Raw genomic sequence first — 16058 nt, forward strand, 5'->3', positions numbered from 1 at the left:
ACATATTCTAGCTTTTTGGGATCTTTGTCAGCATACAAGAGTCCCGTATCATCAGCATATAAAAATAGCGTTGATTTTAAAGGCAGATTGGAGATGGAGTTTATATAAATAAGGAACAATGTTGGTCCCAATATAGACCCTTGAGGAACTCCACATGTGATGTCTTCTGCTGTACTAAGTACATTATTACAGAGCACTTTTTGTATTCTGCCAGTCAAATAATCCCTGAGCCATACTAAGGACATACCAGTTATACCATATTGTTCAAGCACTGAGATAAGTAACTCATGGTTAACTGTATCAAAAGCTTTTTGTAAATCTAGTGATACAAATACACAGCTTAATCCTTTGTCTAAGTTACTATATATATCTGTAATCAAATCGGTAGCTGCTGACACTGTGCTGGAATTATGTCTGAAACCATATTGTCGATTAAACCAGGCACCAGTTGTATTCAAGAAGTTTACGATTTGAAGATTTACACATGATTCTAATATCTTTGACATAGCTGTTAAGAGAGATATTGGCCGATAACTTCCTGGCTGTTTTGAGTCTCCTCCCTTATAAAGTGGTATCACTATTGCCATTTTCATAGAGCTTGGGATTGTTCCAGTGACAAGAGAAAGGTTAACTAATTTAGTTATAATCGGTAGAAGCTCCTCTTCAAACTCCCTGATAATATCAACACCAAAGCCATCCCAGCCAGGAGATTTGCCTTTTTTTAGTTTTCTTACAACCTCTTGAACATTAATTTCTAAGACTTGTTGCCATTCAAATATATATTCTTTTGGTGATACATTTATTGGAGTGCTTGTTGAAGGTGTTATGTTTTTTGACAGAGATTTTCCTACTTGTGAAAAATATTTGTTTAATTGGTTTGATAGCTCCTCAGATTTATTATATATCGAGTTCTGATAGTGTAGTTCATGTATTGTTATTGTTTTTTTTGTATTTTCGGCATTATGAATAAGGTGATTGATAGTTGCCCATAATTTTTTACTATTGCCTTGTGCATCGGATAATTTATTCGTGAAATAGTCTTTTTTTGCTTTGCCTACTGCTTTCAGTAGTTCATTTTGCACGGACTTATAAACATCTTGTAAGAACTTACTATTAGGGAATTGTCTATGCCTTCTATAATGAAAATCTCTTTTTAAAACAAGGTTATGTAATGTGACATTAAACCATGGTGCACTTTTTTGTCGAAATCGATTTTTAATTGTTTTTGTATTAAGATTATTTAAATAAACACGTAATATTTCATCACATAAAGAATCAGGTTCATTCCAAATCTGATTTTGCAAGCTGTATATTTCATTTTTGAATTTCAGTTTGTTTAAAGTTGTTACTGTATAATACTTGTCAGTGGTTATAAATGATGTGTTTTTTACCTTTAATAGCTGCAGTTGATGATCACCGAAACCTTCATCTACTATATATAACGTTGCATCAAAGTTTAAAGTGTTTGTCATCACATAATCAATACATGTAGCCGAATGATTGGTGATTCTGGTAGGGTTACTTTTATTTAATATACTAAAACCGTTGGACACAATTGTTTGACAAACTAATTTTTGTGGGATACTCTCTTGAATAAGGTCTATGTTAAAGTCACCTAGTATCCAAACTGGAATTTTTTTATTCACAAATATGTTTAGTGCTGTATCCAGTGCATCAAAAAGTTCATTGCAGTAGAAATCTTGAGGTCGATATACTCCACCCACTATAATACTTCTATCGATCTGTAAAAATAACATTGAACACTTTTTATTATATCTGTAGACTTCTGAGTACTCGTAACAGCTTTTAACAAATAACCCTACACCACCACCTTCTTTATCCCTACAAACAAAAACTGAACTATAACCATTCACATTAAAATATGTTTCTTCACCCACTCTCAGCCAATGTTCGGCCACTACAATTAAATCTGGCATATTTAACTTAACAACTAACGTTTCAAAGTTCAATATCTTATTTCTCAAAGACTGAGCATTCAGGTAGAGTATGTTAAACTCAGTACTATTATCACACTGTACTTTATCCAGTTTAAATTTTATTTGCAATTTACAATCATTATCCATTTTACTAACGTATTTTCCATTTTACTATAATGTTCACACAAATAATATTAAAGAGTTTTGATAATATCCTCATTGTGAATGTAAATTGGCTCAGAATCATCAGATTTTTTTACATATACCCTACCATTTTTTGTCCAACAGTATTTGTATTTCCTTTCCTTTTTTAATTTATATGCAATGTTAAACAAGTTTCTGTTTGTAAAGGTGAGCTGCTCGTTTATATAGATCTTTGAAGTATTCTCTTTGTTTTTGTTGCAACTCAGCATATTAGATTCCATTTTACGATTTTTTCGTGCTTTGATAAACTTAGTTTTTATATCACGTGATCTCATCTTTGCAACAATTATTGCTCCATTTTTGGTTTCTTGTTTGCAGCAGTCTGACACATCTTGACTATTAAAATTACATGATAAAAGATCATTAGCAATTTCCATTAGAACTTCTTTGGGATCTTCATTTTTGATTTGAGTTCCGTGAATCTCTAGGTTACAGGAAAATTCTTTGATTTCTAGTTCACAGATTCTTTTTTCCAGCTGGCTAACTTTGGTTTTTAATTGGATATTTTCTCTTTTCATATCTCGCAATTCCCGTAATGCATTTTGATTTTCCACTGTAAGAGTATCAAATTTGCTGCTCAGGAATTCCATAGATTCTTCCATTTTCTGAAATAACTTTTGAAACTCTGAGATTTCCTTTGATTTGTTTGAAGAAAAATCGACTTCATCCGACTTAACCTCACTTTTTGCACATTGACCACATTTGATTGTATTTCCTTTCATTGCTCCAGATTTTTCTGCACAACTCTCGTGAAAATAATTTCCCTTACAAATACTGCACATTACAGCATGAACTACCTTTTTTTTGCAGAAAAAACAAAATTTTTCTGTAGAGCTCATTTTTGTAATGTTTACTTGTACTTAACTTCCAAAAACTTTATGAATTATAATTAATGTTATATACTAATTAATGTTATATAATTGTATAATTATGTTATATAATTTAGAACACTGTAAAATTTATATCGGAATAGGGCTTGCCCGTGAATAAATAAATAAATAAATAGTTATAAAGCCACGTGCAAGTGCCACAAGCGTTCCTAGGATATTTTTAGATGAAACAGATATGCTTGACGCTGACACAATTATGTCCGTTTTGTCAGATTCCACAGTAGTATCGGGTAATACAGACACTATTACAGAAAATCAAACTTAGACACAACATGAAGATGACAGCAATTCGGTCGCTCATGCTACTGAAGGTCAATTTGCTCTAGAACAAGATGCCATGGAACCAACTGAAAATGATAATTTAACACCTGGAATGTCCCAGATTAACCAGTCAGTTGGTACGTCGCGTCCACAAACCCTTCATAATCAATCTGAAGCTGCTGTTGAAAAAAAGAAGAGAAACCCCACTGATATTTCAGAAGTATTTATGAATCTTGAGAGAGAGAAAATTAAGTTGTTAAAGAAGGACATGGACGTTCAGGATGACAATGATCTGAATTGGTTCAAATCTATATCACCATATTTAAAAAAATTGCCACCACTAAATAAACTTCTGTTTCGGACAAACGTACAAGAAATTCTTTTCAATGAATTAGCAAAATTCGAGCCACAACAACAATCATCATCATCCCAGACTTCGCAACCTTAATCATCATCATCATCCCAGACTTCGTCAAGCACCATTGCTTTTTTCAATTTGAATTGTGCTACGCAATAGTTTATTAAATAAATAAAAATTAATAATAACTATATAGTACCAGTGTTTTATCATTAACATACCTTAAAGTCAGTAACAGCCTCTCTTCAATAGAAATTGGTTTTTGAAAATTACTTACTGACAGTTGAATACTGGGTTTAACAGCTGCAATAATATAATCAAAGGTGCTTGGTAATAAGCCACAATACTCTTTAAACCAATGTGGATTATTTCTTAATTTCGAATATAAATGATGAAACTCTCCAAATTTATTTGGCTTTAAATATATGATATTTGTTGTCGTTCTTCTTCGTTTGTGGTATTTTTTTAAAGCTAAGTATTTAAAATATGAATTTTCTAGTAACACTGCCGTATACTTCCCCATACTTATATATACTTCCAATAATAGGAATGAATTGACATCGTGATGTTTGTCGTAGATTGAGCGATGGAAAGCGACGTGATGCAACACTACATAAGCCACACGTCACGTGAATTACTGGTCACATCGCATCGCAACGCATCGCGTCGTTCTCCGTCGCTCACCTAGGACAACGGGTTAGAGTAACTGCCTATTTATTTTATGAAAATCTATTGTAACATTTTGAATTAGAGGGACTCTACTGTACTAAAACAAAGTAATACTTACTACTTAAATCAGGATTGATCTGGAAATGTTTGTACAATCTATCAGCATCAGAGAGCAAAGAAGGACTTAGTTCCTCTAAAATTTCTTGATGAACTAAAATAGATCGCCAATACCACCAATTATTAATCATATTGTCAACAGCACAATGTTCAAAAATGATCTTGGAAGTCACTAGCAATGCCGGGTATCTGGTATTGATATTAATATCTTCATTATTAACCGACAACAGTTTCGCAAAGTTAAGTGTATCGTAGGTATCTTTACTTAAATAATCCTTTATTTCTTTGGATAAGTCAGGACCAGTGAAGTTACACTGAACAAAATTAAGGATACAAGATATTCCGAATTTGAGACAGTCTATTCTATCGTTCTCTTGTAAAGTGCTGAAGTGGGTTTTTAGCTGCTCTACATCGAACGACCGATCAAAGAATATCTTCCAATTATCGTCTGAAACTAAATAGATATTCAAGTCTTCCAAGTCAGTTCCATTTTGTAGTTTTTCTTCATCTGCTTTTGGTTTTTGTCTAGTAACTAAAAGGAAGTCGTATAACGCCTTTTCGATGTCAGCCATTTTAAAGAGTTAATATTCACAGGTAATTAACGAATTTTTAAAAACATTTTAAAAGTAATAAAAACACATGCATCATTAAACATTCCAACCTCACTTTTTTCCTTTACATAGGGATGATAGGGAAATGATGATAGAACTTTAACACCATGTTTGTGGCATTTTTTGGCGTTGAAAATTTACCAGTTTCAAGTAAGTGTGGCTGAATAAATACTATTTAGTTTAATAGAAAATAGTGTTCTAGTTATTTTCCATGGTATATTTATGTACCATGTACCATGGTATATTTACATAGATAAATAATATATAGTGGAGTATATTTAAACCAGACCATCCTGGCAATGCAGTCGAGTTCTCAAATAGAGGGCCTATTTATAAATTAATAGAGGGCCGATAAATAACAATAAATGGTGGAGATTTTTGACTTTAATTACAAAAATCCACTATCACATAACAATTAAGATCATTGGTCTTCTTTTGTTACCACCTATTTATAATTAATTCTCTCCTTTTCACGGGATTGCTCATTTTAGCTCATTTCCCTATTTCTGGACAGTTTTTAACGCACCATCTACCATTGCGTTTTTATGTAAAAAAATGAATGCATTTTTATGTAAACATACCGAGCTATAAACATACACACACAAATAAAACTTTTTATAGGCCCTCTATTCACCGTTGCCCAATTTCAATGCTCTGGCGAAATATTTTCATATATGAAGATATGAAGAAGAAACTAACCTTTTTTAATTGTCATTTAGCATTTAGGTCGTATTGCAAATTTGGGATTCTTTCGGTGGCAGTGAAAGGTGACGGATGTGATTCGCATCAGGAGGCAAATTTGAAACCTGTGGTGAGATCTACTAACCTTTCCTCTGTTAATAAACCTTTTCTTTTTTAATATTATTGGTATATTACATTTATATTCTTAAATTTCATTTGTATTTAACACGCTTAGATAAGAGTATAAAATATTTAAGGTAATTAATAATGACCGAGGATTCCGGGGGGAAAGTCCCTCCTGACCTTGAAGGTTTTGCTGGTTTTAATAGTCAAGATGTTGATATGAACTTAATGGATACGAATAAAAAAACCGAACAAAAAGATACAAATAATAAAACGGAGACTTTTTTAACTAATTTAAGTTATAATAATTCTGCTATAGGGCCATTTATTGTAATTATTGAAGGAATTGAAAAAGGGCATGCTGTAGGTCGCTATAATCATCTAAAAATTGCTAAAGATATTTTTCAATTAAAACTTAAAGATGTTTTAGAGGTTAAAGAAAAAGGTAAAAACAAATTAGGAATAATATTTCAATCTGCATCAGCAGCAAATAACTTTGTTAAAAATAATAAACTAAATGACAAATACAAAATATATATACCAAGAAACTCGGTAACTTGTAAAGCAATAGCTAGGAATATAAACCCAATATTTACAGAAGAAAACATCAAAAATATGGGCGAAAGCCCTTTTAAGATATTAGATGTAAAAAGATTTACCACGAAAAAAGCCAATGAAGACGGAACAATCGAGTACTCTCCAACGGGGACCATCTTAATAACATTTGAAGGGGTAATAATCCCTAGAAATATAAAATTATGTTACTTATCAATTCCGCTAATTCCCTACATACCACGAGTCACCCAATGTTTCAATTGCCTGGCTTTTGGACACACAAAAATGCAGTGTAAAAGCATAAAAAAATGTCACAACTGTGGCAACCCACATGAAACCGAAGAAAATGCACAACAGACATGTAGAATATCTTGTTACTTCTGCAAATCGACAGAACACCAGGCTACCAGCAGAAAATGTCCCGAGTATGAAAGGCAATGCAACATTAAAAAGACCATGGTATACGAAAATATAACACATTATGAGGCCAATTTTTTGCACCCTAAGTCATATGTACCTAATACATCCAATACAGCACAAACATTTAGATTCTTGCAAACAGAATTCCCCAGTCCACAAAACAAGGGGCAACAATCGGACAATCATATACAGATAAATCAAAGAAGATCTTATATCAATAGCAGTAATATTGTCAAGTCAAAAAGAACATACGCAAATGCATCAACGACAAACGCCTCTCCTCCAACAAAGAGAGTCAGTTTTGACAAAACAGCACATAACAGAGTATTATCATACCCCAATGGAAGACAGGAAAGGGCAGAACACAGGCCACAATTTCAAAATTTTCAATCTAGTCCATATAGAAACATAGATAGAGAAGAAGATCCTGCTGGGTCAGGTACACAGTCAATAGAGTCAAATAATCTGAACAGAGTTGAAGAATATTATAAAAAATTTTTAATTACACCAATAGAACATAAATGTCAAATTAGGGATCTAATTAATACATACTTTGAGTTGTCCAAATCTTCGGAAGATTCGGATAGGCCAGAAAAGTAATCAAAATAACAAGTTATATAATCAGATCAACAAAAAATGCAGTTCTCATCTGCAAGTAACTAACACATTAGTATAAAAATGGATAACACAAACCTTAACATTATTCAATGGAACATACGTAGTGTAAACTCTAATTTTAGTAATTTAATATCACTAATCAGAGATGAGGAACCAGATGTCATTTTACTCAATGAAACCTTTCTAAAACCGGTACATAAATTTAACATTAAAACCTATAATATAGTCAGAAATGATATGAATGAAGGTACTAGTATAGCAACACTAATTAAAAAAAATCTAAAGTACGAAATTTTAAAATGTGGAAATAACCTAGAAACCAACAAATTTAGAATAATAATAATTAAAATTCAAAATTATAATATAGTAAATATATACTCTCATCCCACCAATAAAATAACAAAAAACAAACTATCTAACCTAATTAAGGTGCTACAAGGACCGATCATCATTTTGGGAGATTTCAATGCCCATCATGTTGCTTGGGGATGTGAAATATCTGACACAAATGGTAACAATATAGAAGAATTTGTTGATGAATACAATTTTTTTATACATAACGATGGGACTCCAACAAGACTCACCAGACCAGGACAAAGGAGAAGTGCAGTAGACCTGACGATGACCTCCAGTAATCAAGCCCACAAATGTGATTGGACAGTAATAAACGACCTGGGCTTCAGTGACCACTACCCCACAAAACTAGTTATACAAAATTCCATAAACATTAATCCGGAAAACATCAATCGGGGAATGAAAAATTATAAAAGAGCCAACTGGGAAGAGTACCAGGACATATTAAACCGAACAGCAAATATAGAACAGCTGGAATATAGAGAGTTAATTCAAACAATGGAGAGAGCAGCCAATATGACTATTCCAATGAAAAATCGAACAAAGAGAAGAATAGGATGCATCTGGTGGGATCAGGAATGCTCACAAAAAATAAGAGACAGAAAAGAAGCAATTTTAAGGCTCAAGACACAATTCACAGTTGAAAACTATGTCCACGCCAAAAAAATGATAGCAGCAACAAAAAAGTTTCTAAGGGAGAAAAAAAGAGACAGTTTTAGAAAGTTCTGTGCAACGCTAAATAGAAACTCTGATATGAGCTACGTATGGAGTACAGTTAAAAAATTCTATAATTCACAACAGGGGTATAAAAAAAAACTACCCAACACACAAATCAGTGAAAGTATCTTAACAAATCTATCAGTATGCAACATAGATCCAGAATTTACGATAGTGGCAAACAACAGGATCCAGAATCCTTTCTCCATGAGTGAACTGAAACAAGGTATAAACAATAAAAAGGACACAGCAACGGGCATTGATGCAATCACTTATTCAATGATCAAATATTTACCAGAGGCAGCCTTAAAAAGCTTACTTCATATGTACAATAAGGCACTAGAGGGAAAAGAGATTCCTGAGAGCTGGAAAACACAAATAATACTCCCGTTTCTCAAACCTACCAGAAATCCGCAACTCGTAGATAGTTATAGAGCCATAGCCCTCTCATCATGTGTAGGCAAAATAATGGAACACTTTATTAAAAACAGACTGGAATGGATATTGGAAAATAACCATACATTCAACAGCTTCCAATCAGGGTTTAGAAAAGGTATGGGAATTCAGACTAATATTGCTTTTCTTACATCTTATATTCAGGCAGCATTTTCAGAGAATAAAAGTGTGTTGGGAATTTTCCTAGATATAAAAGCCGCCTATGATCATGTAAACATTTATATACTTTATAAAAAAATGTTAGATTTAAATCTCCCAATAGAACTAACTAACCTTACATTCAAGCTTCTTCATAACAGGAAAATATATGTCAAAAATGAGGAAGAAAATCTCATAGGTCCGACCTTTACAACACAAGGTTTAGCACAAGGATCACCACTCAGTCCGTTACTATTTAACATCTATATACATTCGATTTATGAAATAATACCAGAGGAATGCATTTTATTGTCATATGCAGATGATCTAGTACTGCTAAACAAACATCAAAACCCAATCCAAGCAGTAATAGGATCAAATTTAATTCTTGCAGACATAAGTGAATGGCTAGCGAAACACAGCTTCTCTATTTCAGTAAACAAGAGTGAAGTAGTATGGTTTGCAAAAACTAGTAATAGCTACATATATCCAGAAATCGTTATGGATCAGCAGATCATCCCTCGTAAAAAAGAAATTAAATATTTAGGAGTCACCCTCACAGAAAACCTTAACTGGAACCCCCACATAGAAAACATAAGAAGTAAGGCTATTAAAGGTATTAACGTAATGAGGGCAATAGGGAAAGTTTGGTGGGGTGGGGACCCTGCCACTTTACTACTGGTATATTATGGTCTGGTGAGATCCCATTTGGACTTCGGCAGCATATTCATAAAACCATCAAACAAAAACACCTTGCGTAAGCTAGATACAGTACAATTTCAAGCCCTAAGGGTTATCCTCGGATGCATGAAGTCAACTCCTACAACAGCATTGCTGGCAGAAACTGCAGAGATGGCACTAGAATTTCGAAGAAAATGGTTGGCAACGAAATTTATGACAAAAATGTACAGCATTCAAGATAATCCGATATTAAAGGTAATCAAAGATATTAAACAAGCGTGTACTTATAAGATAGGATATTGGAAACAAAGAGAGAGACCATACCTAGTGGAGGCACTTGACCAACTAGAACCATACAAAAGTATAATTCACACAGCAAATGTGATACCCTGCTTCTCGTTCAACATGGACATACAATACACACGACTTCCCACAGTGCAATTAAAAATCAGCAAGTCAGATCATCATCAAAATATGATATTCAAAGCAGCAACAGAGAAATTAAGTGAAAACTACCTATTTATCTATACTGATGCATCAAAAAGTGGGAATGCTAAGGAAGCAGAGACAGGCTACGGTGTATACATTCCCAATATCAACTATTCATACTCATCTAGATTACCATCAGCATTGAATATATGCACAGCAGAAATAGTGGCTATTGGCAAGGGGGTAAAGGAATGTCTGAATCGAGGTATTACTGATTGTATTGTCTTTACTGACTCCAGAAGTGCTATACAGAAACTAACAAAAGTTGGCATAAATGCAAATAATGATCATACCACATTAGAAACGAAACAGCTATTAGTAGAGGCAAACTCAGATAACAAAAAATATAAATTGTGCTGGATCCCCGGTCACTCAGGAATAGAGGGAAACGAATATGCTGATAAGTTGGCAAATATTGGGAGAGTACTTAATGTCCCACAAAGTATGAAAATAAACTACACAGATGTTTGGCCAATATTGAAAAGTAAAATAAGGAGGGAACATGACATATGCTGGAAATCACAGACACAGACTAAAGGGAGATGGTATTCTGGAATTCAACCCTCATTTCCAGATAAACCCTGGTTTAAAAAATTTCCCTATATAGACCGAAGACACCTGACTAATATAATAAGGATGAGGACAGGGCACTGTTGCACAGGATCACATCTATATCGACTAAAAATAAAAGATCATCCATTCTGTGAATGTGGAAGAGAGGAGAATATAGACCATATTCTTTTGCAATGTCCCATAAGAAAAGGTACACAGTTTGATCTTAGAGATGAACTAAAAAAACTAGGGGTCCCAGTTAGTTTTAATATACAAGATATTCTTTGCAATCTAACTTTTGATCAACTAAAATTAATTGTTACTCATTTAAATATTAACAAGGTCAATTTGTGAAATACAAACTCAATTGTCCCATATTTCTTTATCCTATCCTTTCCTGGGTTCTAGTCTAACCGAGGTAACATTTCGGGTTGTGAAAGCTCTGCCGTTACCCCGGAGCGAGAAGAGTTTTATCCCTATGTTGTTCTATTTGTCTAAACTAACATCTCTCATCACAGGGTATATTTCTATACGTATAAATTTGTTAGATATTATGAACGTCTAAAGAAATGATTTTAATATTTAAGAATAAAGAAACAGGAAATAAAATACTAAAATCCGTTAGCCGAAACATAACCTATCATATTAAGTAATTGTCAAAAAAAAGCGTAGAATCTTCTTGTTTGTCTTTAGAGTGCTGCAGTATTGCTAAGAGCAAGACAACTGCAACACGAAAGAAATGTGCTGGCAGATGCACTTGTATGCAAGCCAAAAAAAAGAAGTGGAAGTGGAAGTATTGCAAATTTAAAAGTGATTTAAATGGAATTTTGCAAAAAGTATGAAATAAAAGTGATATCTACAAGTAGGCATTTCTGATTAAAAAACAGTATTTTACCGAGTAAAATAAAAATTGGACATGGAACTTCCAACCGACAGGTAAAAATAATAAAAAACATTTTATATTTTATTAAATTTATTATTTGTCACTTTTCAGTTATTACAGCTCACAAGCTTGCAATGAAATCATTAATGATATCGAAGACTTAATTTCTGCACAGGATATTACACCAAAAGAAAGGTACAGTAGCCGTAAAAATGTAAAAGTTCAAGCCAAAAGAAAGGTAAGATACCTTTTATGAGTAATACTTTTTAATACATTACAGAATTTCTTACAGAATAAAATTGAAGTTTTACCTCTTATACCTGTGGGTGAAAACATACCAGGAACTCAAAATATTTATATAGGTACATGGGGATGTGCACATAACAGCTCAGATTCGGAATATATGGCCGGACAGTTGGCTGCATATGGTTATAAGTTGACAGAGAATAAGAGTGAAGCTGATCTAATTTTATTGAATAGTTGTACTGTTAAGAGTCCAGCAGAAGATCATTTCAGGTACTTAAACTAATAATACAGTCCGTACAATATAGATACCATTGCATGTCATCCGTGTCATAGTGACGTCACATGATATTAACACGAAATATTTAAGTGGTACGTCTGTTCCTCTTTAGAATGGTTTACCTGAGTACACTGGAATTAGAGCCACTAGACATATTTTATTATACACATGTAAACATTATATTGGAATATTTCTATTAATGTAAATTTAACCTTGCGTGACTAACACTTAAAGTTTTTACGATTATATCCAAATCGTTCGTTATGAGTCTTCGCCGCCATCAGTAGCTGCCTGTTTTTAGTGTTGAAGTTTGAGTCTTCAGTGTCAACTAATTATGCAATTATCTTGTCTCAGGGACCCATGATCTACCAGATGAAAAACATATTTAGATTAACGAAAGACTGTGCAAACAAGTGCTGATAATTTAGTAAACCAATTACTAGGAGTAAAAAGTGAACCTAGGTACAAGAAAACATCAATGAAAATATTGTGGTCGTTTTTGACAAATCAGATGTTGTGTGATTGTTTTATTTTCTTTGGTACTTTACTAATGTTAAAGAAGTTTAATAATTTAAAAATAGGTATCATTTATGTTTAAATTTACTCCTTCAAGGAGTAAACACAATCCTACGCTTGAAAGTGTGTCAATGGAAACATTTTTTTTGTCGGTTTCTGAGACCCGATGTTAGCTTTAATGTTCAGAAAACCTATGTTAGTTGCGGAAGTTAAAGAAACATAGGTACCCTAACTTGTTTCATTTAATTTGTATAAGTGGAGTATAAAGTGTTTTTATAAAGCACACTTGTTCAGATTACACTCTAGCGATAGAACAAAGGCGAACCAATACACCATTTTTTTGTCTTTCATTTTGTGACCCTTTGGATATCATCTTACCCAGAATATACTTTTATAATTTTGGCCATATGCCAGTTTATTCGTTTGATTTTGTCGAAACCAATCATGACTACATCACCAACCTTAACAGAATCTCCTCTTCTTTGACCATAATTTATTAGATCTGCAAAGTATTCTTTCTCAAATCTGTCACGTAATGATCAAAGTTCACATTCAGAGTATATTCTTATGTATTTTTACCTGCTGAATTCAAATTTCAAACTTACTTTTGTGTAGGAAGTGATTAATAATCTAATATCCTAGAAGAGCCTATAAATCGTGCACATGCTTGTCATTTTTGTCTGTAATACTTAATATTTGTATTTTTGTGTTTTTAAACTAAAATTGAAACAAAAAAGTTGTTGGATCTTGAATTTATGGTGTACTTGTAATCCTGTTATAATTTTTCCGAGTGGAAATATCATTCTTTATAGTTTTATTTAACGGCAAATAAATTGAGGTTAGAATGCCACTGAAATGTGAAAAATGCCGTCTTAGTATTGCTGATGATGAAAAAGCGGCCCGTTGCGATAGCTGTGGTGTTTATTTCCATTTGGATGAAAAATGTTCTAGTTTGTGTGCCAGTGAACAGCGGGCTATTGTAGTTCAAAAACGTTCATTGATCTTCTTTTGTGATGATTGTAAATCTGCATTCAAGAAAGTTCCCCAATTAATTAATAAATTTGCTGCTCTTGAGAACAAAGTTTCTTCCTTGGTGGATAAGATTACCAATTTTCAAAAGGAAGTTCAAGTTTTAAAAAATTCAGGCGCTAGTTCGATAAACGCAGACACAGTATCCTATGAAGTTCAGGACTGTATTACTAGGGCAAACAACTTAATGGCGTATAATGTTAAAGAGTCTTCTAGTACCAATTTGCAAGAAAGGATTGATAGTGATAAAGCCAGTTTGGAACCTATCCTTCATGAACTAGGTATAAATCCTAATGTTGTGCTTAAAGTAATACGAGTTGGCAAAATAAATCATGGTAGATCCAGGCCTATTAAAGTTGTTACAAATAATTCTTATGTAATAAAAGATGCAATGAAATCTAAAAATAAACTTACTGATGGAGTTAAAATTAGTTACGATAACACTAAATTTCAGCAAGACCAGCTAAAAATGGTTCGGTCTGAACTTCAGGCAAGAGAAGATAATGGTGAAATTGATATTTCTATTAAATATATCCGTGGTATGCCAACAATTGTGAAAAAAGCTCCAAAAAACTGAAACGTTCTCCTTTATTATTTTATTACCAGAATGTTGGTGGGATCCGTACAAAGCTAGTTGAGCTACGTAACGCTATTGCACATTGTGTATATGATGTTATTATTTTGGTCGAGACATGGTTGACAGATAATTTTACTGATCATGAGCTTTGTTTCAACAATTATAGTGTTTTCAGAGCTGATAGAAACTTAAATACTAGTTCAAAGAATAGAGGTGGTGGAGTTTTAATTTTAGTTAATAGTAAGTTTAAATCTACGCATCTTACCACTCACTTTATTAATGTTGAACATCAGTTTGTTTCTTTGTCAAGCCATAACGAAACTGTTATTATTGGAGCTGTTTACATTCCACCATCATCAAATCAGGATATTTATGTGGATCATTGCTCTGCAGTAGAGTTTATCGTTGAAAACAACCCTAATAGTAGCTTATATCTTTTTGGAGACTATAATCTTCCACAAGCAACTTGGAATTATTCTACTGAGGATGGTCTTTCTGTCTCTTGCCCCGCAGAATATCCTGCATTAACAGTTTGTGAAAGTTTTTCATATTTGAATTTAAGGCAGGCCAATATAGTTGCAAATCAGCATGGAGTATTACTTGACTTATGTTTTTGTAATGATGATGCTCTGGAATCAATTACTGTTGACACAGCGGTGGACACTTTATTATCAAACAATTACCACCATGTTGCACTTTCATGTGAATTAATTGTTAGTGATATTAATCCTTTGTCTTGCGATATTCTGTATTATGATTTTAAGAATGCTGGTTATATTCGTGGTGTGCAAGTACTTGGAAGGGATACGTGAAACGATCGTGCGCGAATAGGGGAGAAAATATTGCAACATTCTTAAATAATTCATATTGTCAATTGAAATTGTCAAATTGACCTACATTTCATATCTACTGTCATTGAAGGAGAAAAATTATATGTTGCTCCACAATATTGATATGATATGCAATTATTATATAAAGGTAAATTTAATTAATTGTATTTTGCTTGCAGTACTGCATTTTAATAACTAATTTTATTTACTACATACAATCGTTTACGTTTTCATCACATAACCTGAATCTTATTTTTTCTTCTTATTATTTTTTTGGGCTATGGCCTTGACAATTATCCAGCAACCAGAACTAACGTAATTGGTCAATACTGGTCAATACAATTAAAAGTGCGAATAAAAGTGCAGAGCGTAGAAATAGGTGTCGTTTTGCGCAACTTGCACAGTCCCAATAGCTTTAAATGATTATTTTGCTCCAATTAATTGGGAGTATTTTTTAGCTAATGATGATATTAACATTAGCATTGAAATTTTTTATCAGATTCTAAAAATAGCATTCGTTTTGTTTGTACCTATTAGAAAATACAAACCATCTGTATATCCTCGTTGGTTCTCATCTGAACTTAAAAAGTTGATATCTTGTAAGAAGGCAGCTCATGCTAAGTTTAAAAATACTAACTCAGCTGGTGATTATTCAAACTTTTCTAATCTTCGAGCTCAGTGTAAAACTTTGACAAGAACATGTTATGATAATATATTTCTAGTACTGATCTGAAGGTTAGTGAAAATACAAAATACTTTTGGAATCACATTAACTCATTGAAACAAGATCACGGTATCCCCAATAAAATGCATTATAATGGTACAATTGCTGAAAGTGGTACAGACATTAGTAATTTATTTGCTACTCA

The 16058-nt window shown here is 33.0% G+C and overlaps 2 protein-coding genes across 3 annotated transcripts in view; one reads left to right on the top strand and one right to left on the bottom strand.

Moving 5' to 3' along the window:
* Positions 1-5200, bottom strand: part of LOC114335671 (tetratricopeptide repeat protein 27) — a 29100-nt gene extending 23900 nt beyond the window's left edge. The window contains exon 1 of the mRNA XM_028285949.2: positions 4438-5200. Coding sequence (XP_028141750.1) covers positions 4438-5008 — 571 coding nt within the window. The 5' untranslated portion in view covers positions 5009-5200. The remainder of the gene's footprint in view (positions 1-4437) is intronic.
* Positions 5201-5757: 557 nt separating this feature from the next.
* Positions 5758-16058, top strand: part of LOC114335672 (threonylcarbamoyladenosine tRNA methylthiotransferase) — a 39098-nt gene continuing 28797 nt past the window's right edge. Inside the window, exons 1-4 of one of the 2 annotated variants that reach the window (XM_028285950.2) lie at positions 5758-5776; positions 11625-11767; positions 11826-11952; positions 12007-12230. In XM_028285950.2, the coding sequence (XP_028141751.1) occupies positions 11748-11767; positions 11826-11952; positions 12007-12230 (371 nt within the window). In that variant the 5' untranslated portion in view covers positions 5758-5776; positions 11625-11747. Of the gene's footprint in view, positions 5777-5838; positions 5859-11524; positions 11768-11825; positions 11953-12006; positions 12231-16058 lie in introns of those variants that run through there. The other variant, XM_050643282.1, reaches the window with a different exon arrangement.

Source organism: Diabrotica virgifera, chromosome 2 (assembly GCF_917563875.1).
Source record: "Diabrotica virgifera virgifera chromosome 2, PGI_DIABVI_V3a".
NCBI lineage: Eukaryota > Metazoa > Arthropoda > Insecta > Coleoptera > Chrysomelidae > Diabrotica > Diabrotica virgifera.